Source organism: Alexandromys fortis, unplaced genomic scaffold (genome assembly GCF_014885135.2).
Source record: "Alexandromys fortis isolate MF-2015 unplaced genomic scaffold, M_Fortis_MF-2015_v1.1 scaffold_52, whole genome shotgun sequence".
Classification (NCBI taxonomy): domain Eukaryota; kingdom Metazoa; phylum Chordata; class Mammalia; order Rodentia; family Cricetidae; genus Alexandromys; species Alexandromys fortis.
This window is the reverse complement of record NW_026067929.1, coordinates 7,561,913-7,588,173: the sequence shown is the minus strand read 5'-3', so window position 1 is coordinate 7,588,173 and position 26,261 is coordinate 7,561,913. Positions and strand designations below refer to the sequence as shown.

At 47.5% G+C, this 26,261-nt stretch overlaps 1 protein-coding gene and 1 long non-coding RNA gene across 6 annotated transcripts in view; one reads left to right on the top strand and one right to left on the bottom strand.

Moving 5' to 3' along the window:
- Positions 1 to 26,261, bottom strand: part of Trio (trio Rho guanine nucleotide exchange factor) — a 282,243-nt gene that overhangs the window by 117,532 nt on the left and 138,450 nt on the right. For all 5 annotated transcript variants that reach the window (XM_050144824.1, XM_050144821.1, XM_050144819.1 and 2 more), the window contains exons 9-13: positions 23,511 to 23,741; positions 16,635 to 16,757; positions 10,463 to 10,654; positions 1,930 to 2,099; positions 799 to 973 (exon numbers count right to left, since the gene is read on the bottom strand). In XM_050144824.1, the coding sequence (XP_050000781.1) occupies positions 799 to 973; positions 1,930 to 2,099; positions 10,463 to 10,654; positions 16,635 to 16,757; positions 23,511 to 23,741 (891 nt within the window). The remainder of the gene's footprint in view (positions 1 to 798; positions 974 to 1,929; positions 2,100 to 10,462; positions 10,655 to 16,634; positions 16,758 to 23,510; positions 23,742 to 26,261) is intronic.
- Positions 10,662 to 16,579, top strand: LOC126503266 (uncharacterized). Its single transcript, XR_007592236.1, has 3 exons — positions 10,662 to 12,536; positions 13,373 to 13,419; positions 16,489 to 16,579. It is a non-coding gene; the product is annotated as an uncharacterized lncRNA (long non-coding RNA).

Below are 26,261 nucleotides of genomic sequence, written 5' to 3'. Positions count from 1 at the left end.
CCCCACAAGCAGTACGAATGAGCGTGTTACACAAGGCAGGCAGTGAGATACCCCTGCAGTCACAAGCTAGACCTGAGTAGTCTGGAGAGGATGCGTGTGCCAGTTCTGACCACCAGCTGTGTAAGCAGCCAGGCACCAGGACACGGCTCACATGGGCTATGAAGTAGCTTTGGTTCTTCTGACAGTCTCTCACAGTTCAGTCTTGTTCACTCAGACTTGGCTCCACTACCTCAAGCATGAGGCCCTTCTCTGCTGAGCAGAGCCGCCCCCTTCTCAATGAATAAAGGTAAAAGTAAGTATTTCTTCCTTCTCTGCACATATCAAATAGGAAAACCCATTCCAGCTTAGAAATTATGGAAAACCAAAGGGCACTTTCATTGGGGGGGAGGTGAGTTCTAGTCCTTAGAATGCACAGGCTACAATCAGTCCCTTTACTAAGAGAGAAAACGGAAGACAGAGGGATGTGGGAAGGGAGGACAGGAGGGAAGAGGAGGCTCCACAGGCCGCTCTTACTACGAGAGGGGAGTGTGGTGTAGTCCTGCACTCTTTGACTGGGGCTGATCTGCCCCAGGGGAGGCATGGCACTCCCTCCATTCAGAGCACACTGCTGCTGCCACCTGTGCCGTCCTCATCTTCCTTAGCCCAGCGCAGTCCCCACCCCAGAGTGCGAGCTGACCACCCCCCACCTTCCCTGCGGCCACAGGAGCTTCAGTGCTTTGGGACCTTCCTTCTGCTCAGGTAGTGGGGACACAGGACAGGAGCCGGGTGCAGGGCTGCAGGCTTGGGCTGACCACTCACATCGATGGCATCCCTCTCGAATATCCGCAGCTGCAGGAAGAGCTCCAGCTTGATCTTGCGTTCCTGGAAGAGCTCCTCCATCTGGGACTGAGCCTCGTCTAGCTGCTGCAGCACCGTCTCGATGTGGTTGATGGAGCTGTTGTGTGGGGTCTTGTTACTGGAGATGGCAGAGTCCCTGTATGAGTGGAGAAGCAGACGGGACATCAGTGAGACAAACAGGAATTGAATGAGAAAGTCTCACATTGTTAGACACCAGATCCGGCAACGCAAATCTTCAGGGGAAGAAGGCCGGCAGGAAGTCGGACTTTGTCTCAGAGAAGGGAAGGCACTGTCCCCTAGCAAAACACCAGCAGCCCCCTTCCTCTGAGCAGCCTGCTCTGCTAAGCCTGCGGCTGCAGGGACACAGCTGTGTTCTTTATGGCCCTCTTTCGAGACATCCACTATTACAGAACACCGCACTAGGAGTTCTAAGTAGCGAGAATGGTGGGCATCTGGTTCTGCAGTGGCAATCCTCCTGCCTGAGAGGTAAACCTCTAATGTACTCAAAATCGTTACTAATGATCGTGTGAGGCTGTTTAGTTAGTGACTCCACCAACTGTCCCGAGTGACATGTGAGTTAGGGGCAGGAGGCTACCCTTAAGAGTCCCTCAAAGGAATTTTCAAATCTGCCTCCAGAGGAAACAAAGCCAAACTGGCCCTGCCTCCTGCCCAGTGGAGCACTGGGGGGGGGGGGGGCCTGTCCTGACACCTTCCAGGCCACCTGGCCTTGAGCTGAAAGATGGGCATGCTGCCACACTCTAGACAGGCAGGTCCCCTGGGGCTAGAGGACGTGGTCTTAAAGAGCGTCAAATGCATCCATTTATAAGGAAATTTCAGTAAGGGGGCAATGATAACAGTAACGAAAGTTAGATTCTGATGGCTGTTAGACAGTGTTAAGGTGAACGGTTAACAGTTTTTCAATTGAGGGGGTTGAAAGTGGGATGAGAAGAAAACTGTCCCTGGCCTTCTAGAGAGCATATTGGGACTTTTTGTTCGAAGAATGATAAAAGCAGAAACCCACTGTGCAGCTTGGGATCTGTGTGGGGCCAGGCAGAGGGAGGGGTGAGGGGGAGGGGTAGGGGTGAGGCCCACCTCAGCTGCTGGATGAGGTCCTCCCCTTCCTTGATCACGTTGACTGTCACCTGCAGTGTGGTCTGCTGCTGCTGGCCGAAGCGCTTGATGAGATCCTGGACGGCCTCCACCGACTCGGCGTACACGTCGTCCAGCAGCTCCTTCTGTAGTTCCTCCAGCCATGTCCACAGCTGCAGACCAGAGAGGGCATGGTGAGTGAGTGCTGTAGGGGACCAGGACGCTCACATCGGGACGATGCCCGTGGCAGACTGCTCCCACAGAGAAGGAAGGAAGGAGGGGGAGGAAAGGGAGAAAGGAGAGGAGGAAGTGTCCCCAAGAGTCCAGCAGCCAGTGGGACATATGCACAAAAAGAGCAACATGTCACTGCAGCGTGGAGCAAAAATAAACAGGCAGCGAAGCGGAAGAGGCTGTCACAAAGGAGAAAAAGGAAAGGGAAGAGAAGCCACTCTCCCCTTTTGCAGAGGCTCAATCTGGCGTTAGGTGGAAAGGAAACAACCGAGAGTCTCTCAAACAGGAACCTCTGCTGGGCACACAGGCATTCTTAGACACGCCTCCTGCTGCAGTCTCCATTCCATTACTAAACCACCACTCAGACACGAGCGCTTTAGGTCCCTTGGAGCACAGGAAAGCACGTGGAAGTCAGTGTTATCCACAACTGTGGGTGGAGATGTGTGCTCCTGAGATGACCACACCCAGTTCAGGAACCCAGGGCCAGTATCTGTCATACAGCCTGTTCATCCTACTATGGGAAGACAGTGTCAACAGGTCTTGCTTTCTCCCAAGTGGGAATTAGAACCTGAATTCTGTGCTACTTCTTCATCTTGTTTGTGTCATTTAAATGGATTCAAATGAGCGAAACAGACAGGACTTTCTCAAAGAAGCAGAGCATATGCTGCTACAACCAATAACCAACTGCTTAGGAAAATAGATTGCACTATTTTACTAAAGAGTCAAAATACTTCACGTGATGATCAAGTCAGCGGACTTCTTAAGCTAGCAATCTGCCTTCCACAAGGCAGGAGGGCAGGGGACTAGCCACACACAGAACTCATGCATTTGCTTCCAATGACAAACCCACTTGGTCACTTGGCTACTACAGCCCTTGCTCTCCCAAGATGGATACTTATAAAGATGTGTCTCTTTCCATCTGCACTGATTCTGCTGAGAAGCAACGGAGAAAAAAGAATCACTGACTTCACGTGTCCTAAAATCTCAGCAGTGTCTTCTGCTTGAGCTCATGGCTCTGCTGAAGTTGCCCCAGCAATGTTAATCCATAAATGAATGGACCAGCCCACCAGGCTGGCAAGCCCTTTCCTTTACACCAGTATCTTTGCTGTGCACTATGTTGTATGAGCCTGGGGGACCTGGTCCACCCTTTGGAGGGGTTGCTAGCTCTCTCCCATTCACTCTAGAATTCCACTTGTGGGAGGAGGGTGTGGGGTGCCTATGTGGGTGGGGACACGACAAATGCCACCAAAGGTACCTACTGAGTTACAAAAGATTTAAACAATCTATTCATTGATAAAGGGCTTGGAGTTGCCCTGACATGCAACCCCCAGGCAGATGTGCATGCGACCCCAGGGACAGGAACCAGTGTTTCTGCAGCAGTTGATTGCTGCAGTCTGTGAGGACAGCCTGTCTGAGATCAGAACCCAGTTGAGACTCCGGGGCAGAAATATCCGTGTTTTCTCATGTGGGCCTGTGACCCAGTTTCTCCTATAGAAGTGGACCTGAAGTGAATGCCTACACAGGGCAGTGTGGCAGACTGGATGAGACTACATGTACAGAGAGAACAGTCAGTAAATGTTAGTCACTGTTGCTGGCTTTCTTCTAAGAAAGACCTCATAAGAAAATTCATAAATTTTCTATCCATGAGAGGTATTTTTTTTTTTTAGCTGTATCTTTTCCAATGTATTCTCTCAGTTGTCCAAAATTAGTACCTTGGTCTGGTAAACTTAACATTTAAATCCCTTTACCCCTACAATAGCATTCAATACTATAGTATAAGTAAAGGCTGTAAGAAAAACCTGTTGGGTTCCATAGAAATTGCTTCCTCTGAATTCTAGGGGGAAGTGCCAGGAATATTTAGGGGTCAAGTTTTGGCCTTCCACCTGGCAGAGCTTAATACACACACAGACACACAGACACACACACACACGCGCGCGCGCGCGCGCGCGCGCACATCCTCCACTTCCTGGACAACTGTGCTCTACCCCCCCCCCCCCCCCCCCCCCCCCCCCCCCGCCCCCCCCCCCCCCCCCCCCCCCCCCCCCCCCCCCCGCCCCCCCCCCCCCCCCCCCCCCCCCCCGGCCCTGCCAGTGAGGTCACAGAGATAACACTGCACAGCGGACAGACGGCAGGAAGTGATCCTGGGATGTCGCAGAAGAAAAGGAAACAGGGAGTGAGGTAGTGGACCATGCTATATATAAAAAGCCTGATGTCAAATGCCTGAAAGGTGTTTGCCCCCCAGAATTCTTCAGGAAATATTCTTCCTGGTCCTTTGAGATGCCAACTGGGGATGGACTGATGCGTGTCCTACTGCAGCCTGGGGTAAGTAACGTCTATTTTTGAGCTTTTAAAATGATGTAATACCAGGAAGCTAAAGTGCCTCTGAACAAACAAATTTTAGTCTCTAGGAAGTGTGTGAAAATCTTAAGTCCAAGTTTTCCAAGGATGAAAAGAAAATGCACTTCTGTGTAAACTGATAATCTATAGTAAAAAGATACATCTTTGTCCAGCAGTCAGAGAGGGTGGGCTCTCTGCACGCGTTCACTGTGACCAGGATTTTTATCCAGCAGTCAGAGGGGGTGGGCTCTCTGCAGTTCACTGCTACTGGTACTATTTTTTTTTTAAGAACCATGGAACCGTCAGGACACAGGTGTAGACCACATTGTCCCCTAGAGGCCATAAGAAACAAGGCTGGGCCTTCAGGCTAGCACTGAGATGTCCTGGAGCTCTGTTTGCAGGCTTCTGTTGAGTTCTGGAGGAGATTCTGCCCACAACTGGGCTGTATGTATCCAGACAGAGGCATGGGCACCAGCCAAGTTGAGAAGGGAAAGTGTCTCCCGAAATGAAGTAATATGAAGAGGCTGAGACGGAGAGGCGGGAGGACCCTGTCCATCTCTGGCAGCAGGAACAACCCTACGCCTCGGCTCTTTACCCTTGGGCACTACACTTCTCTAGGAGAAAGCTGAACTAGCTCGCCTCAAGAATAGAGGTCCTTTCTTCATCATTTGGGGAGGGAAGTTCTGAGGAGCTGAAGGTTCTGGAAAAGGACTGGGCTCTAGGTGGCTAAGGGAGTCCCGAGACTTGGTGAGCCACAGCAGCAATCTCCGCACTCCAGGGAGGGCGCACAGGCTGTAGTCAGTGTGAATATGGGGCCTGGTACAGAAGGCATAGCACACCTGCCGAGAGGCCTTATCTTTGATGAAGTCCTTGTGTTCTTCACCTGCAGTCCTCGCTGTGAACTGGGGTAACCTCGCTGACCTGCAAAGCCAGTGTGAGACAGGCAACATGAGGGCGGAAGTACTCATTTACTGCAGGGCTCTGTAGGCAGAGGCTGCTGCATTGAAACCTGTCTCCCGGCTCTCAGCTCAGGGACAACCGCTTGGTCCAGTGGAGCTGTGCCAACTGTGGCGCAGTCTCAAGTGTCACACTCACAGTTCCCTAGAGCCGCTGCTACTGCGAGTTCAGAGCAGAAGTGAATGTTCTCAGTGGCAATGCGCAGGTGCGAATGCAGAGGGCACAGGCTGAAAAGGGAACCGCTCCCACCACCAACAGAAAGCACCTCTCCCAGAAGTGACCAACTGTATGTTGTACACACATGTCTGACTGTGTGCTGACATATGCTTGCTGACTGCATGTTGACACACATGCTTGGTGCCTTGTTGTAGGAATTGTGGTGTATTTTTCTTCTGTGTGTATTGTGTGTGGGGAAGCATATCCCTGTGTGTGTGCAAAAGCAGGAAGCCTTTGGCCATCCTGTTCCATGACTGTCTACCTTACTCACCTGGAGCAGGGTTTCTCCATTAGCCTAGAGTCATGCTGGTAGCCAGCTAGCCCCAGCAACCATGCCTATCTCTGCCCACGGCCTTGGGCTTTTGACTAGAGCGCTGGGGATTCTAAGGTGGGCTTCGCATGCTGGAGCAGCAGGCACTTCCACGGGCGGAGCTGTTGCCCAGCCTGAGCTATAGGGACTGAGAAGCACCTCCTATTCTTGTGTGGTGGAAAAATGATGCCCGAGTACGCTGAGAGAACGTTATAAAGGACGCATGGGGTAGAGGTAGACCAGAGAACACCAAGGTCAGCATCAGGAAACACCACCCCTGCCAAGTGTCGGGTGCTAGTGCTAGGAGGAAAGACGGAGACTCACAGAGGCATCTGCATGGCAGCTCCACCGTGAGAAGGAGTAACAAATGGGCATTCCAGTCCCAGGTGTGGACACCTGTAGACAGGTGTATGACCAGCCAGGGACAAGAGATGACACGTGACTGACATAGCTAAGAAACCAGGTGATCAGGGACTCCAATTGCCTTGAAGGGAAAGAGGGGTTGATGTGTGTACGAAGCCAAGTGCCTCCAGGGTTAATTAGGTAGGAAAGCTGAGCACAAACACTCATGACTCCATGCATCTGGCATTTCTGAAACACCCAGAATAACAGGGATGTGAGGTGCTGGTTCTTGCTGAGGCTGGGGACAGCCATAAGGAGGAAGGAGAGCCAGAAAGTCCTGGGTAGTCAGGCCTCCAACTCCTGCAGGAACGGGAAGCAATATGCATTCAGACACAAGAGCATGCTCTGGGGCCAGGTGGTGGTGGCACATGCCTTTAATCCTATCACTTGGGAGGCAGAGCCTGGATGATCTCTGAGTTTGAGGCCAGCATGTTCTATAAGAGCTAAGTTCTAGGTCAGGCTCCAAAAAAACTAGAGAGAAACACTGTCTCAAAAATAAAGTAAAATAAAAACCATATTCTGGTAGAATGATTTGTGTAACTGCAGTTTGGGTGCTGTGGTAGTTAACGTAAGTCTACATATGATGAAGTTGCAACAAACATGCATGTAGCTATCTACACACACAAGCATGTATGAGTGCTGAGGCTGAATAAACAGCTACCATGTGATGGGGTGTGGCCTACAGAATGTTTCCACAGAAGTAAAGCAAGACCTCTGTGGGAGAGCCACAGGGAAGGAAGCAAGTGAGGCTTTGAACAGGCTTTGTACCCGAACCACTGATCGGGAGACTGCTGCAGGACAGCTGGCTCCTAAGCACTGAGCACTGACAGGTAACTACCAGACGCCGGACAGGTTCTCCGGCTGCACAGGGAGGCAAGAGCTCTGGGTGTTAACAATGCAGGAATAAGCACTGGGTGCAGTCCCATGGCTCCTCGGGAGACTTGGCCGGGGTAAGGGAGGCAGCTCAGAGAGCTCGGCTGCACACCAAGGAGCCTGGGACTTTCCTTTCCCCAAGTGCACTGTTGCTTCCTTGGGAGAGCCGAGGCCTGACTCCAGCAAGCATGAAAAAGGAAGTTGACCTGTTCGTTTGCTAGGAATGAAAATGAAGTCAGGCGGGCACTCTGAGAAAAAGAAGTCTCCAGGTGGGTGGGGTGAGCCATTAATTCTGACTTCTGAATAAAATGACAAGTTCTCTTTTCCCAGGCACTGCTCAAAACAATGTGTCCAATTCAGCAACAATTTTGCAGAAGCCCAGCCAGGTTTCTTTGCTTAACCCACCCAGGACTGCAGCAGCCTGGTTCAGGGCGGAGTGATCCTTCCTGGCGACCAAGGATTCTGAGAAGAGAAGCCAGTGAGGGTCACTGCATCAGCCTCAGAAAAAACTGGCAGCAAGCTTGACGTTGCCACCTAGTTGCCTCAATTGACCTATGAATGCCAAAGGTAAATAAAAGTAATTAAGCCACAAAATAATTATGAGAGCCGGACGGTGGTGGCACACGCCTTTAATCCCAGCACTCAGGAGGCAAAGGCAGGCGGATCTCTGTGAGTTCCAGGCCAGCCTGGTCTACAAGAGCTAGTTCCAGGACAGGCACCAAAAACTTCAGAGAAGCCCTGTCTCGAAAATCAAAATAATTAATAATAATAATAATAATTCTGAGAGAGAAGCTGAATAAGTAGAAATGGGTAAAAGTAGTAATGTTTTTTTAATGGATTCAAAAATAAAAATATCATTCAAGGCACTGAACCTAACTGATGCTATTATTTCACAAACCTATATGATGTATCTCAGTCTTGGAAGAGGCTCTGTAGTGGGAACATGTAAGGAACCAGACTTCAACCTATCAAGTGAGACCAATGTCTTAAGTGTGGCAAGCAGCTGTGATCACCACTGAAGCATCACCTCCTCACAAATCACAGTGGATTTGAGGGGCATTTCATAATCTGCAAGTCTTGGGCCAAAACCTTAGGCTGATGATGTTCAGAGAGCTAGCCAGCAGCCGTCTTCTGGGTGGGACCTTCCCAGACACCTGAATGAGCTTAGTAGTCACCTTGGCCCCCGTGGAGCAGCAGTACCCTGTGTGGTCATATTGACCCTATTCCTCTCTCAGTTTTGATGTGAAATTGTAGTAAAAAGAGAGTAACACAAATCACGTAACATAAGAACACAGAATCCTAAAGTGACGTGGTCAGTGCTGTCATAGGTGTGTGCAGAGAACTCTAGAAAACTGCCAACAGCAGCAACTAACTGTGGACAGGGCAGGGGCGGCAGGAAGACCCAGCGTGGGAGGATAGTGTCATAGATCAGCGAATACCACATGGCAGGGCTGGAACCCTGGAGGAGGAGGAGTAAACAAGACCACCTCAGCACGAGGGAGGATGCAGCCCCAGTTGTACGGATCTAGACATGGACATGACACGAGTCAAAAGCAGGAGGTAGCTCCTCCTCAGCACCAGGTGACCCTGGAACTCAGCACAGGGACCACACATCCAGCTACAAGCAGCCTGGAAGAATATCCACTGAACATGTTTCCTGGGGAAAACAGACTGCAGTATTTTCAAGTCTTGACTGTGACGTAACTGACAGTGGAGAAGATGCTAGCTATGTTCATTGTCTATTCTGGTGTTTACCTCAGAACCGAGAGGTGTCACAGCGTATCACAGCATTCTGAAAGGGTCCTTTGTGGAGCACTTAGTCACGTAAAACAAAACGTGAGTTTATTAACAAAACCCTTAAAACAAAATAAACCAGGTGGAGTAACACTGTCATAGAATCGAAGCACTCATGAGACCGAGGCAGGAGGATTGCTGCAAATTCAGTCAACTTGCATTATACAATGAATTCAGGGCCAGTACAGTAAAACCCTACTTTCAAAAGGAGGCAAAAAGTAACATAATAGTTTCTCTAATTTTATATCTACTAATTGATATATATATATACACACACACATGATCTATCATTATTTATGCTATATGTATATACAATGTGTATGTTATATATATAGTATCCTTGGTATCTATTTTTCACATTTAACATAACATTATCTCTTGAAATAAGTATGTTGCCATGGGCACACACAAGGACTTTTATTCTGGAATATTATTTTAAGGTGTGCTACATTTGTTTATGTTGTGGGACATTTGTTTAATGATGCAAAGACATGTTGCATTCTTTTATGTTGTATTTGTTTAACTCAGTGGAGCCATGTTACTGTGGTTTATCTAAAAGATCTGATTGGTTTAATAAAGAGATGAATGGCCAATAGTAAGGCAAGAAAAGAACAGGAAGGGCTGGCAGACAGAGTAAGTAGGAAAAAAAAAAGGAATCAGAAAGCAAGAGAGATCAAGGAGGAACAAGAAAAGAGGAGGACATCAGGGGCCAGCAAGCCACAGAGTAAGAAATAATGAAAGGTATACAGAAAAAGAGAAAGGGAAAAGCCCAGAGGCAAAAGATAGACAGGATAATTTAAGAAAAGCTGGCTAGAAACAAGCCAAGTTAAAACTGGGCATTAATACGAAAGAATAAGGCTCCATGTGATTTATCTGGGAACTGGGTGGCGGGCCCCCCAAAAGAGCCAAAGAGTAACATAAAACAACAACAGACTTTAACAGTACTGATACTGTACCACATCGACTATGGCAATATTCAAACTCAATACAATGTAACATGACTTGTAAGTGTGTGAGAGTCGTCTGCTAAGAGCAAGGCTACTATGGCTTTCACCCAGATGGGCCACCCAACAATGGTGCCTACAGTAAGCAGGACCCGATAAGGTTACATGGAAAGAGGACTGCTCCTCTCTAAAGGAATCTCATTCTGCTTTATTGTCCCCGCGCATCTCTGACTCACAAGTGCCCCCTCTACCCCGTCCCCGTACGGACAACCCCAACAAAGGCAGATGTGCATTCCTGTCCAGCACCAGCAGAAGTCCAGCCTGCTTCCTGTCTGCCCCAGTGCACTCTGCACTCACGCCTACCTGCCATGCTACAGCCAATGTCTCTCACGATGACAAAGACAGGATTCCTTCCGACAGATTCAAAGACCCCGTCGGCCAGATTATATTTAGTCAACCTGTGATGCATTACCTCTTTTACGTGGGTGTGGAACGACACGGACATGTCCAGCAGGATCTTCCGCTGTTCAACTCGTCGAACAAAGTCTTGTATCCGGTCTTCAAGTTGATGAGCAGCCTGGTAAATTTCTTCAGGGTCACATTCCCCGGTCTGCGCCAGCTGCTCCGCTGCTTCTAGCAATTTGTCTGCATTTGTGTATGTGTTCTGCACAGGAGAATACCCAGAGGAACAGAAGGTGAGCATTCAGCAAGCCAGCCCGCGTGGGAGCCATGACACCCAGCAACACAGAGCCTATCAGCAGCATTTCCAATCATTCACTTAGCAACGACTTCAGGAGGCCCACACATGCCTATCGGCAGCCCTTTCTAATGCCAAGCAGATTATTAAACACCGACCACAATGGCTCATGACTCAGAAAGGGCTTTTAGATTTCTGCTAAGGTGGAGTCAGGAAATGCCCCATGGCCACAAGTGCCTGCTTCACTTTTTCTCTCTCGTTTTCATGACAGAGTAACAGTGTTTTCTCTTCCCTGCTTCACAGCACACAGGTTCAGAAACAAAAGTGAACTGCAGAGGCTATAAATTGATCGGAGTAGAAATGCCGGCGTGAAGTGTGAACACCTGTGCAGTGCTCTCCGAAGACTCCTCTTCAGTTCCTGATAAGCTCGTGGCTCTGGCTGGGTTCCTGACCTGCGCAGATAACCTGGCTCAAAAGCGGCATTACCAATGAGAGGAGGAGATGAGACTAACTGGAGGCCCTCAGTGGAATCAGAGCAGCCTGCCCTCCGGGAAGGACCAGAAATCCAGCCTGGGGCTCTGCTGAGATACCAATCGGCTCATTCACCTACTCCTCAAACTCCGAGAGCTAGCTGAGCAAGGTGGGTCTCACTGCACAGTGGGGAAGGAGGGTGGCTCAAAGTATGACAAAGGCGTCTCTGGAGGGAGAAGCAGGCTCAGTCAGGTGATGGGGGCTTGGAATAGCATGGGAAGCGAGACTCCAACTAGACAGAGAAGTTGTCTGTTTCAATCTTTTCTGTTGCCAACAACACAGTCTCACAGACCAGGTGAGTTATACAAGAAGTTTTATCGCAGCCCATGATTCTCAAGTCCAGGATCTAAGGGCTACATCTGATGAGCTTCTTGGAAGCGGTCCCGATGTGCTGCAGGGCATTATAGAAATAAGCATGCACAGATGTTTCTCCCGGTCCCTCTTTTCTTTAGAAAGCCACTAGGATCCAGTCTTGGGGGATCTGCCCAGAGATAGGTGCATCTAACGCTAAGACACCAGCCTGACTCGGCTCTTCTCTGCATCACTCTTGGAATTATTTCAACAAATAAACCTCTGGGGAGGCCACACTACACTATACTAAACCACAGCACTCTGTTTCTGGCACCCAAGGCTCCTGTGCATCTTGCAGAGCAAATCAGATCAGTTTTAGCTTACAGTTTTGGGGATCAACAGTTCAAGATCAGGTGGCCCCACTGGTTTGGCCTCTAATATCATAAGGACGGGAAGAGATCACATCTTAAAACAGGAAGCTAGGCAGAGTGTGCGCCTTTCACTAACTTAGAGACCTCACAGGAGGCTGCAGGAGCAACTCTTAGAGAACCCACCTCCTAAACTTGTCAGTACGAGATCCAGACTCCCAGCAAATGGTCCTTTGGGTGATATGCAACATCGAGATCTGTTTGGGGAATGGGTGCCCTCCAAGTTAGGAGACTAATTACAATAAAGCTTTATCAGTCAGCCGCTTCAGGTACAAGGGGAGCTGGGGGTCTGAGTGCAGTTTCCAGCTCAGTCTGCCCGGAAATGCGCTTCTGAAAAAAGGAATCCTGCTTTCTTGATGATTGTCATCACAGCTTTGAAGAAATTTACCTCTCCTGTTTGATAAATGAATCTTCAGCTGACCGCGCTCCCCAGTAGGAAGGCATAACTGAACTGCTGAGAGCCTTCTAGGACTCCGTCAGCAATAAGTGACCCTGGAAAAATACTGATCAACAGGTGTGTATGGAGTGACACTAACACCACAACCGTTCCACTCGTGTCTCGTCCGACACTCGAAGAAAATGATGGTTGTACAAAGAAGGTAAGGGCTTTCCTCAGAACAAACCACAGCAGGAAGGGGACAGGACGCAGACAGGAACATCAGCACTGGCTTCTGAAACCCCAGCTGGGCCTTCCTAGCAACAAAGTCGTCCTGAGTCTTTCTGCACTGAACTGGACAGGACTGTCACTGGTTCCGAATGGTAACCGTTAAGCCATCCATAGCATCAGCACTAGCGTTTGAGCAGTCACTCGACAGGGACAAGTTCACTTCCACCTCCCTGTGACAGGTCAGTCAGGAGAGCTGTGACTGTTCAAAGACCCGAGACCCGAGGCGATCTAAAGCTGGCAGACATCAAGGGAGTTGAAGGGACTGGCCTCTTTCCTTCAGCCTGAGAGATCCCTCTTTGAGTTGTTCCTTTCATCCCCACCAGGGAATTGAAGGACACATTCTAAGGGCAGGTCATGGAGCCCAGAGCATTTCCTCTTTCTTGAGAAAGAGCCTACATTGAGTAACCGCCAGCATCTGGGACATGCACAGCAGACGAGTGGTCCTCCTCCTCCTCCTCCTCCTCCCCCTCTCCCCTCCTCCCCCTCCTCCCCCTCCCGCTCTCAGTCACAAGGGCCCAATTCTCACCAAAATGATGGCAGACACTGTAGTTACCATAAATGAGAATGCAAATTTCTAAATAGAAAATGAGCACCGAACAGCATTTTCTTAATTGATGATTGACGGGGAGGGCCAAGCCCACCTGGGGTTGTACCGTCTCTGGCCTGCTAGTCTGGGTCCTATAGAAACCAGGCTAAGCACACCATGGGGAACAAGCCAGTAGCAGCACCCTTCTATAATATCAACTTTGCATCCGCTCCTGCCTCCAGGTTCTAGCCCTGCCTGCCTTCAGTGAGGACATGTGTGGAAATGTAAGGTAAATAAACCCTGTCCTCCCCAAGTTGATTTTGGGCATGGTGTTTTATTTCAGCAATATAACTCTAAGACACTAACTACTGTCCCCATCTGTTAGCATGAGCCATAGACACCTGTTATTTTCTCAGGGTAGGTGGGGGTTCAGTATGGTAAGGGCACAGAGAATAAATACTGGCAACAGCATCTATGTTAGGTCCTGTTGCAGCTAGTGTAAAGCACTTTAGTTATCATGTGAAAACTTGGTGTTTTCAATCACCTAGATGTTCCAGATAAAGGAATTGGAATTGTGAACATGTTCTGACATGGATGCCCTACTTCCCTTTCTCCATCCCTTCCTGATGTATTCTTACAGTAACCTGGTAAAGAGAGATATTAATGCTATTTCACAGGGAAAAGGGACTCAGACCAAGGGACTTGCTCAGGGCTGGTGGTTGCGTAGTCAGAAAGGAATCGTCCATCACTGAGTTTAGGAAATGTGAACGGGAAAGCAGCCTCACGAACCCGCTCTTTTTCTTCTCTGAGGGTCTACCTCATGCTGGGCAGCTGGTACACCACTGACAACAACTCCAACAATGAGGGAAGCTCTCGATTAAAAACAATCTGCCCTGACTTCTCCAGGGTTAACTTTAAAAGACTAAAACACAAAGCATCTTATTTAGAGGCTGAATTTATTAGTCAGTGGAAGCTTGTTATATCTGCGAAGTAGTTCAGGTCATACTACAAACATGGAATGTCGTGTGTCCACCTGGACACAGCTTCCTCAGCCAACAATGAGCACAGTGGGGATACCTGTCAGTCCTCTGAAATCCAGGAAGAACTTTGGTACATGACAGCTAACTTCTTAGACCCTTATCCAGAAGACAAGGTATCTGTGGCACACACAAAGCTACCCACAGACCTGTTTGGGGGAGAATGCGTGGGGCAGCTGGTGACTGCACACTGAAGAGCGGAGGAGCTGAAGCACTCAGAGAGAGGGACCCGGGGAGCATCAGGCCCCTGCTGCTCTCAGAACCAGCTGCGGGAACAAGGTTTCTCTGGGCTGTACTCACCTGCTGTAATCATAGCTTTTTAATTTAAAAACACAAACTCAGAAAACTACTTAAAGTAGAAGATCACTCACTGCTCAAGGAGTGCCTACCTTTCCATCAGCCACATGCAAAGCAGCAATTTTAACTGCAAAAAGCAGCACGAGAAAATGCTCTACAGCTGTGCATGTCACAGTGCACAGCAGCCAGCACAGGCTTACTCAACACCAAAGATGTACTCACAACCAACATACAAAGACGAGCTTCACAACCATGGCATGGAAGTGCTTGGTTCTGCAAAACTGTAAGCCACAGTGACCTGTGCTTCCTGAGGAGGCCACAGCAGCATCTGAAGCAAACACTAAAGCCCAGGGCATTGCCATCAAAGGTGGGCACCTGAACAAGTCAGGCTGGGCCTAGGGCTCGCTTCTACCGTGTAAGCTCGAGAGGTTCCTTCGGGGTTCCTCCTTCCTAGAACAGAGGAATTGCTCTGCAGAATAGACCTATATTTAGCACATTTTCAGAGAACTGAATCATACACTTTCACTGCTTCCTTTTTTAATCCACTCAAGCTACTTCATCAAGCCACGACTCACCAAGTTCCCAAGAAAAGATGCATTAGGCAACTTGCTACTTAAGATCTCTAAGGGGGCTAGAGTGGTGGTTTGGAAGATAGGCACAGTGGAATATTAGGATAAATCACTATCACATTTTGTGATTTTTTTTCATGAATTTTGTTCTCACTTCTTTTGCTTTCTTTTGATCCTCCCCCTTCTTTTGGGAGGAATTTTCTTGGTTTTCTATACCACTCCCCAAAGCTATAAATTTGGAATGATTGTTGAATTTTGTTTTTTTGGCTTTATACATTTTGTGGTCATTCAAAAACAGCCAGAAGCCTGCATAAAGCCTCTTGCTGTCCTCAGGCCCCATCCAGCATGCTCAGCACACATTTCTGCCCTTTGTGTCCAAGTGAACTGGCTGGCTCTTCAGCTTGGTTTGACTCTTGACTACCTCCTAGATTTACCTTTTGCTCAGACAGTAATCCTCTAATCTACAGAATCTACAGATGTATTTACTGATCCGTTCACTGACTGCTGATAGCATCCTTGTCTAGATACTTTTTACCCATTTAGTCAATTCACTCGAGCAGGTAGCTGCTGAACGTCCGGACGGACACATGTGAGACACTGCTGTAGGTGAGCATCATAGGGAAGCGAGCAGAACATGCCTGTTCTCACGGGCTTCAGTCTACTAATACTCTTAAGTCAATGCTTTCGGTTTTCTGATAAGTACTTGACTGGGAAATCCCAGTCTCAGTGCTCACTTCATTCCCCCAAGGAACAGCAATTCAGACAGGTGCGGAACCCAAGGGTATCAGGACAGCAGCTCCCGACTCCAGCATCTGTGGCTGCTGAAGAAACCACCGTCTTTCTAGAAGTCCTTTTCACGGATAACATTTTCCACTTCTTGCCTGTAAGATTTAGTGATATTCTACAGTTGCCATAATCTGTCTGAATCTGGATTTGTATGACCTAGATGGCTTCTTTTGTCTGAAGGTGGGTTGTTTGAGACAGGGTCTCTCTGTGCAACCTTGGCTAACCTCACTATGATGTAGATGATCAGCCTGGTCCCAAACTTACAGAGATCTCCCTGCCTAAAAGCGTGCACGCCCCACTCCTGGCTCAGATGACTTCTGTTGAAGGCAGCCAGCGTCCCTTAGGATGTCTGATACTTCTGCAAACTTTTCAGATCACAGTGGCCTACTGCCTGTCGGCATCACAGCCTCCCTCATTTGCTCTCCACAAGTCCTGCGCTCTGAGCACCCTCCGCTCCTGGTGCTGGCTTCCCAAGCACACAATTAACACAACTAGAAACGAACAAGCTGAATGCCAGGCCTGTCACTGCAGAAATTCCAGAAGTTATTGTTCCTCAACTGAAGTGAAAGCCACAAACTAGCCTAATAAATATGAAAACATCCTCAAAGACAAACTTGTTTCAAAACCATACAATTCATAGGGGGTTAACTAACTCTGTTTTCTACCTAGGTGATGATCGCCTCATTGTGAAATGAATTTAACCCCACCATAACAACCTCGCACACCTAGCAAAGGTTAAGTCGCCTCAGGTTAAACTCAGCTGAAACTCTGACTTCCAACCCAGCCACCGGGATGTGTTCAGGGGGCTGCTGTACCTGTGCGACTTCCTCGAAGTCCTCGTGTCGTTTCTGCAACGCTCTGGCTCGGTGAAGGGATTTGCCCACGCCTGTGTGTTTGCTCAGAAATGCTTCTCCGTGGTTCTCAATCCAATCTAGCACCTGCAAAGAAAACGGTCACATGGGCCATAAACACGGTGTCTACCTTGCTCACCGGTTAGGCCTATCTAGGAAAGGCTCGCTCCTTTGTCAAAATTCTGCAGCAAACATGAAGCAAAGTTCAGAGGAAATGCCTGAATACTAATTTAATTCACTTCGCAATTACATCTTACTTCAGCTTCTCCACAGGACCATAAATAGCTTTTATATTAAAAGTACAAATTGTCCTACGCATGAACATTGCATATAATGATTAAATTAACTCTCACCTTATCAGAGGCATGACAGAGCTACCAGCTCGCTGGGTTTTGTGTGAAGAGGGCAGATATGGCACTATGCTGGACCAGTTCACATTTTTAAATGGTTCAAAGCCTCATAGCTCAGGTGATTCAATCTTAACTATGCATACAAAAAAATGTTTTGTATGTCTCTGTTTTTAGGAGACTCCAAACACAGAAGACAAGACACCACTGCCATGCTCCGAGTCCTGGACTCGGAGGATAATTCCTTGGGTAAACTGTGAGGTGTTATGGCATCGAAGTGCAAGCTGTGTTTGTTCTTCATGGCTGGGACTTAGTAGCGCAGATCCCTGGTCCACACATGTGAGAAATCACACAACATTAACACCATCTAACAGTATTTACATCAAATACACACTCAGTCTCTGGTGGAGTGGCAGAAAAACAAGCAAGTGATCTCTTTTCAAATGTTCAGCTAAAACATTACAAATACATCACACACGTTTGTTAGTGTGCTGTTAAAAATGGGCCGTCTATGTTGTACATGTTTGTGACTGGTATTGTCAAATTCTGTTGGGTTATTGTAACAAAATACCTCGGGCTGGATAATTTATATGTGACAGAAATGTCTACTCATAGCTCTGGAGACTGTAAAGTTTAAGGTTAAGGTGCCAACGTGTAGTGAGGACCTATTCCTCACAGACTGTGGCTTCCAGGGTCCTCACACAGCAAAGGGGTCGAACGGAATCTCTAAAGGCATTGATCTCACTTGTGAGAGTGGAGTCTTGGTGGCCTAAGCACTCCTAGAGGACCTGCACAGCGACCTCACTGCACTGGACATTACATTTCCACATGGGCTTGTAAGGGAACACAAGCACTCGGGGCAGACAACAGCAGGTGCCGAAGTACACAACTCTAACTGATCTGGGATGGAAAAAGAAGTAGGGCAGATTCAGCCAAGTCAGTGATTCGGGAACGTCTAATGTCAAGATAAGTCAGGCTTAACTGCTGGTCCACAATGGCTTTGTGCTAGAACCCGCAACCGAACTGACATCTAGAAAGTTAGCCAGTGGATGTATAAGACCAATCTGTGTCCATCGTTCCACACCTGAGGGCCTGACTAAGCTGCCTTTCTGCACAGCAAAGTTCTGTCCCACGCTATCAGATGGTGACCTCCAAGGCCCTGTAAAAAGTGCTCTGGAATTCTAAGCAGCTGCGAACAGAGGTGGGCGGGGTTGGGGAATGAACTGCAAGCCAGGCAGGGGTGTGTGTTCCTCTCTTTCTTGGTCACGTGGTTCATTTCTCATCCCGTCCCGTCCCATCAACACTGACAGTCACCTGACCATCACCCTTGCTCACTGGACCCATCCACATGCTGTCAGTGTGGTCTAACTCAACTAGTTCTGCCGCTTATCCTCGGAAACACACCTCTTCTTCACCTGTCCCTCTGCACATCTGACTAAGTGCTGGAAGTTTCCATACTTTATTTCAGCTTCTGTGTCCATCCCTGTGAGCATTGATGACCACATGCAGGTGAGAATTCAAATGTGTCCACACAAATGACTGCAGCATCCACAGGGCAGCTGCACAGCACACCTGAGCATTTGGTCTGTGCCATCTAGTTAGACTTTTTGATGGCACAGGCTGGAAATACTCCACTGCATCTGAGCTACTGTTCTCCGCACAGACAAAACTGCACTCCCCACCTGCCCCCAGCAGAACTGGGGCTGTGGAAGAGACCCTAGAGAGCATGTCTCTACTTAATGACTGTCTCAGAGAACGTGCCCAAAACCACACAAAAGTTCACCATGAGGCCCTCAGCCGTTGGACAGAAGTTCACTGAGACATACAGACTTTGGGTCTAGTTTATTTTCAGTGTGTGATGTTTTCATTTGTAAGTTATTTTTAATAGTTTTAATAATAATAGTTTTGTTTGTAAGTTATTTATAATAGTTTTAATAAAAGGAGAAATATTTAACTTGAAAAGGATTTAGAATCATAAAAGTATCATCGAAGCTCCAGTCTATTACTTATCTGTAAGATCTCGGAGGGATAGAAGGGGAAGAAGACTTAAAACATTTCTGTAGTATTTCCTATATATTCCTTTACTTAAAAACAACAAAGCCCCAGGCCATCAGAAAGCCGCAAGCCTGACGATTACCTTCACCTTCCAGAGCCTTGAAGGCAGGCGTGGCTTTCCAATGTCGAAACATCGGCTAGACAGCTAGAGGGAGCAACTCACTGTGTTTTAATTTTTATCTTTTAAGACTAAGAAATATTTCAGGAAACATAGCTTGGAAATCAATGCTGTTGTGAGTGGACCACACAGGACGATAGCAGCCATGTTTCCTTTAGCAACGGGTCTTTCAAACAAAAGTGTAAAAACACTGATGTCCCTATGTCTTGAACAAACACAAAACAACTTGTCCTTGCGATGCACAAGTCCCACACATTTAGTAAACAGCCCACAGCTACGGAGTCCTGCTAAAGTTTCCGAGTTTCCCACGAGGCTACTGAATCGTTACTAAGCCTGGGTGGCTTTTTCTTTTTGACAAGGGGATCTCAGATTAATATATTTGTGGAAAAAACACCATCTGGAAGACATGCATACAAACCCTTCAATTTTAAGTACAAAAAGACTAGCAAGTCAGGGAACTTTTATCACCTCAGTCCAGCCAGCCATCTCTGACTACAGTTGTACCCAGTGGTTGTCAACAAACGAGGCTGGTTCAGGTCTGCCCTCGCCCCAAGCTGAAGAACAAGTCAAAAGTATTTATTTTTACTTTTTCCTCAGCTACCTGGCTCAGAGGCAGAACAAAATACCTAGGAGGCCTATACCATCTTTCTCTATGCAGAAGGCAGGCTGTGGTCATCTTTCCCTGCCAACTGGTGACCTCTAATGGACATAAATTAGGTCAAGGCTCTGAAAACATTAAAGCATCACTTAGATAAAAGCCCAATGTGCAGCAAACTGCTAATGGTTTAACCTGACTCTTTCTGTAATGAAAAGGAAATCACTGAATAATGACAAGCTTGTCATTATTGACCACGATGGCAAGTGCACTTAAACGAATAGTCATTCTGTCATCTGAGCACTGCTGTCGAGGCAAGCCTGGCACACTGCTGTGCGTACAGTAAGCGCTGGCTCTTCCAGCGAACTCCGAGGAGGGACAGTTGGCATTCTCATTTAACAGAGGCAGAGAGAGGGTTTTGGCAATTTTGTGGTGGTGGCCCCAGAAGTCAGTCTCCCAGCACTTTTCCTAAGCCTTGGTTCTGGCCTGTTCTTGGTCGGCACAGCTGACAGGCAGGTGCTGTAGCCGGCTGGAAGGAGAACTGTGTTCCCCATTGGGACAGTTCAGACTTCTGGGAAGAAATGGCACTGCCAAAGCCGACACCCGAACTGGGTTAGGGCCAGTTAGCAAGCACTCAGGACAAGCCCCTGGGACTTCTCTCTTCTGTTCAGGAGCCAGGGTTCCAGCCATCCTAAAAAGCACACCCCATCTGTGAAACAGTTTTCTGCAAGAAGGTTCCACTACCTAATTTCTACCAGGCTCATGGATTCATATCTCCCAGTGATTATTACTTTATGAACTTGTGAACAAATACTAAAAACCTTGTCAAAGAGGGCAATGCTCAGATCCTTCCATGTCTGCATGGTTTTAGAAACACTCCGGCATCTGAGGACTGGAGGTGTCTGGACTCCAACACAAGTGTTACGTATCACATGCTTTAGTCTTTCTGAACTTTTTAATTATGGGCACTAAATCCCTACTTACTCCCTGAGGTGCAGCACGTGCAGATGTTCATCAGTGCCCAGTGTAAGCTAGAAGCAAGGTTCCAAGAGAAAACCTGAAATGTAGGCTTGACATAGTATATGGTCTTAGACATGATCACACCATATGGCAGGGTGCAAAAGTCTATTTGGAAACTGTGGCAGTGTTTTTTAGGTTTTGAGGGAGCAGTCTCCCTGCCTGATGAACATCGATGTGGCCTGACTCCAGAAAGCAGACATGCAGGGCTATGTGTCTCACTGTGTTGGATAACTGAATCCTGACAATCTAAGAGCTGGGCAAACCGAGCGGGTGAGGCAGAAAACCGAGTCTGAGAGCATCCTGCTCTGGACAACTTCCATGACTGCGAATGGGGCAGCAAACACCATTAGCTTTCCATAAAAATGGAGGCGTAGGCTTAAATTACTTGCTGCCAAGAAGTAAGAATTATTCACCATTTAATGCAAAAAAAAAACATTCCATGAGGGCTACTTGACAGGAAACAGGAGACAGAAATATGGATTACGTGATTGTCAGGAAGGACAGCAAAGGGCTTATTCAAGCTATCAATACCAAAGGTAAGAGCAGCAGCAGCTAGGATGCCTGTGCTGGGTAAGCCTGCAACAACAGAGTCCACTCACTCCCCATGCCGTCCTCTGAGTGGAATCTATGGCCCAGACCAGCTCCACTTGACCACGCCCCTTCCTACCATTCCACACTGCTTCTGTACAGAAATTATGGGAAATTCACCACTAAGCCAAACTCTCCAGCCATTCCCCTGTGACCCAATGCCCTGGGAGCCTGCAATAATCCAGCTAATGCTCCTCCAAGGACTTTCTTCTAGGAGGGCTGCTGGCAGGAAACCATCATCGTTCAGTGTCTACACTGAGAAAGCTCTGTATTTCTTTCTCCTGCACAATAGCGGCTGAAGCTTTTCCATTCCCCCAAACAAAACGTATGGGATCGCTAGCTGGCTCGTTATATTCTTGTAGCTTATCCTCAACTGTACTAATCTGTCTTCCCCGATACCTTTCTAAAATGCTGCCCTGGTTTTGTTTTTTTTTTGCGCATTTCGCCTCAGCTTACCACCTTGCTTTATATGACAACACCTTCTGTCACCCACCTCCTGAGCTCCAGACAAGTATTTCTGGGTTTTCTATCCTACTATTAACGCATCTGTTTTGATTACTTTCTCTGACTTTTAGCTTTGGTGTCACAATTCAAACCTACAGGAAGATCTCCTGTTTTCATTTATAGGTTCAAACCATTACAAGTCAACAAGAAACGGTCCCCTTAGTGGCAATATCTGTTTCTGTGGGATGTTAATAGGAGTACTGGTATGTGATATTCCACCTAATATTCTGTAAATGCCGGCTTAAATACATGAGCTCAGAATATGGTTGTGTATATGTGTGTATGTGTGTGTGTGTATATATATATGCTGTTTTCAAATTCAGGTACATTAAGTACTTGGTACCAGACCAGATAGCTAGACCCTGAAGCTCTTCTGAAGGACTTCCTTCGCAGTGCCTTCCCCAACCTAGAAAGGTCCAGCCATTACTCTCATAAGACCAGGGTCTCAAATAGCCAGGGAAAGAGACCACCCTGCTGCTGCTTCCTCGGGGAAGAAGAGCGGCCACTGTTAGAAATGGCACTGGCTCCTAACTGTGTCACCAAACGAGATCTAAGGAGTATGAGATGTACTTAATCTATTAACTGTCCTGGCTTGCAAGCATTTTTTAATAATTCAGATGAAGGAGAATTTGGGCCTTCACCTTGTGGTACTCATTCCCTCACAAGGCCTCTAGGAGGCCACCTCAACCCTCTTATCCCCTATTTCCCTTCTTCCCCCTGGTTAATAATAATAAGAAAAGGTAATAAAATACCAGAATGCACATGGCTGAGTCATTTTATATATGTGATCTCCAGAGAACTCAAAATCACCAAAAGAAACTGAGCATGGTAGGTGAGGAGTATAAACCATAGAGCTGTTGTCAGCGTTGCGACCCCACCAGATCAGCACTGAACCATGTCTAACAAGGAGAATCTTCTATCAAAACACTGTCTGCAGTATGACTCTCCCAAGTCCCAGTCCACCAAGCAGAAACCCACTTGACTCTCAGGTGGCTCCCGGAAATCTGACAGCCCTGAACCTGACTGTTCTGTGCACAGGGACACAATGATGTCAAAAAAGAGAGAGGTCTGACCCCAGGACAACCCCGGGGTTGCATTCAGGCCAACCTTTAATATGCTATCACTGCAGACACAGTCATCTTCAGCCCCAGGACTTGGACACAGTTTACACTGGTCACAGGGCAAGAGCCTGAGTTAATTACTCTCATAGCTATGTCATGCTTTGCATGCTCCCCCAGTCTGGTGCTCTTCTGCCGCAGGCTGAGGACTCCAACTTACCCTGTCACAAAAAAGATGCTGATTATTCAGAAACAGCCACAACAGTCCACTTGACACATTACTAAGCACTTACTATGTACCACTGGTGGCACTCCCTACCTTAGAGAAACAGTAGCCATATTTAAAAAAAAAAAATAAAGCAGTACTCAAAAGCCAACAAAAGTGAGAGGAAGTGGATACAACCATAATCTCACCCCAGGTGTCAGCACAGTAGAGTGAGTAGCCAAGAGCCACCTGGGAGTATCAGGCCATAGTCGGAAACCAGAGCCACCACCCTCACTGGACGGGAACCAGGGCTAGCTAGCTCTCTGCAAAGGGCATGCATGGACACCCACCTGCTGAACATCCTGCTGGAAGACACAGAGCTGCAGCCTCTGGTGGAGCCGCACCTTGCGGTGCTGCCAGATGTTCTCGAGTTGGCGCTGGTGGTGCAGCACCTCGTGGATGACATCTAGGACATGGTGCACAGCCTTGGAGTAGTTAGCGGAGGCCGTGAGGGAATCAGAGCTGCCGGGAGTCAGGGGACGCTGGAGCTTATCAAGGAGAGACTTCCCATCCTGGCTGACCTGTTCACAACACATGGGAGAGATTATTCAGCATACATGCTTTGCCCAGACTGCACACATACAGCCACATGCAACCATAGGTAAATAAAATGTAAAACCATTCATTGATTAGCCAATGATATCAAACACCAAGTTAAAATAAACTTCCCATAGCATAAAGACAGAGAAACTGCTCTCAATCAGCCCATGTAACACAAGTCAACAAGTCCACTTGCTTTGCTAGGGTAACTGTGAACTGAAGCTTAAGTAAGAATTTTCTCGAGTTATTATGAGCAAATACAACACATCATTACAAAACTGATACCAGTGATTAACTACCATCAGATAAAAAGCAAACTTTCTGATGAACCCAAAAAGCAACTATTTTACGAAATTGAAACAAAACTAAAAATGCCACTCTAGTTGACCTATTAACTTTAAAGAAGTAATTCTGATTGGAATGGTACCACAGTGTTATACTGTGGTGTCTAATTATCAAATTACAATTAAATGAAAGAATTTAGGCTATCCACAGAAATCAGGGCGAGTGGATGTGGAAAAGAAAATAAGCAGTATGTGGTTTTCCAATTTGGGATTCTTCAGATTATGAATAATTATGCCAGAGGTAGCACAAAAAAGTCACCTGTTGAGACAACTTGGGGAGTGTGCATGGAACACAGGGACAGGGTACCCCAAGGAACCCTCTTGAGACCTTCCTTCCTGCTCAACACTCCCAAACCCGAACCCACTCAGAGTACTGTTAAGAGAACTAACAACAGCCTAGATGCCAACTGACTCGGAACACAGTGGACCTTGGAACAGACAGCTCACCCAGGGCCTGCACAGCATAGGGCTGCACCAGAGAGCTCTGGAACCGGCTCTCCTCTGGTCTGCCTAGCACTGCAGCTCTGCAACAATCTAACAGTGGCTTTCCAGGCCTGCAACAATGTAACAGAGTAGCTTTCCCCAGACCTGCAACAATGTAACACAGTAGCGGTCCCCAGACCAGCAACAATGGAACACAATGGCTTTCCAGGCCTACAACAATGTAACACAGTAGCGGTCCCCAGACCAGCAACAAAGTAACACAGTAGCTTCCAGACCTGCAACAATGTAACACAGTGGCTTTCCCGAGACCCACAACAATGTAGCACAGTGGCTTTCCAGGCCTGCAACAATGTAACACATTGGCTTTCCAGGCCTGCAACAATTTAACACAGCATTTTCCAGGCCAGCACCTCTGCCTCTGTGGGAACTGTGGACTGTTCTTACAAAGGTTTAGGAGTCTGCAACTCATTTGACACATCCTTATAGCAAAACTTAAATGACAGTGACCAGATAACAAAGAACCTTGTTAACCAGAGATAGTGCCTGCTGAAACAAAATGGGGTAAGACCAGCCAGGAGATTCTGCTGCCCTGGTAAACCTCTGGGAGGCAATCTGTGTGCCGCTCTTCATGAGGCAGGGGACGATCTGGGTTTCCTATGACAGACTGGGAGGCGGGGCATTGGCACACAGTGAGAAACTGCCCTTTCCCCTTTTGTGTCCCCCCGCAGTACCACTGATTGTTCCAGGAACATGATGACCATGTTCACAGAGCAAAGAGCACTCACTACCCTTTGAGAGCCACTCAGCACTCAGAACACCACCTCCCCCTGTCAATTCCTTCTCAGGATGCACTTCCCTGATGGACCTAGTCTCCAGTGCCATCTTTTGTGGCCGTATGCACATCGGGTTCACATGTGTGGTCAGTCTGAATGCCGGATCTCTTCCAGTGCATATGCAGGTACTTAGGTGTTTATAAAGTGAAATATGCTTGATCATCAATCACCTTTCTATTGTGCCTAGCCAGCATATACACTGCTTATAGACATTTAAATTATACATGGAAGATTAGAGTCCACACGCTTTATTTCAGATGAGTCAGTAGCATTGTTTCCACTATGCCCTAGGGTGTGTCATCTCTTGGGACTCATTAGCTGCTCCAAATTACTGACTTCTTACTGAACTGGTGCTACAAAGAATTCCTAAGCTCCAGCTTGTCCCTTAGTACAATGTAGCAGTGATCTGACCTCGGCAGCAGTAGCTTCAGCAAGAACCCTGAGGCTGGGCCCCTTCCTCTACACTGGAAAGGATAGGACAGACCTCCTGAAGCAAGTTGAGCCACAGCAATTCTATAGATCTTTGGAACAATTCTACTTTGGTTAGTTGTCACACATTTGGTGCTTAAAAAGTGTTATTTAAGCACATTAGACAACATCACATCATGTATATTTCAATAACTTTAATCAAAATTTCCATTGTTTTAGAAATACAGTAACAAATGAAAACTGCACTTCAAGTCCTATAAATATCATGCCTGTGCCATAAAGACTTTAAGTGGTGCACAATAATCAGAAGAAAATCAATGATAGTAGTCACATGTGCGGGAACAACACAAAACAGAAACAATACATTTAAAATATTTAAAGAAGTAATGTGAAGTTGATGTCGTTCAGTGAGTGGTGTAGTCTAAATATCATTAATTACAGGAGCAAGTGA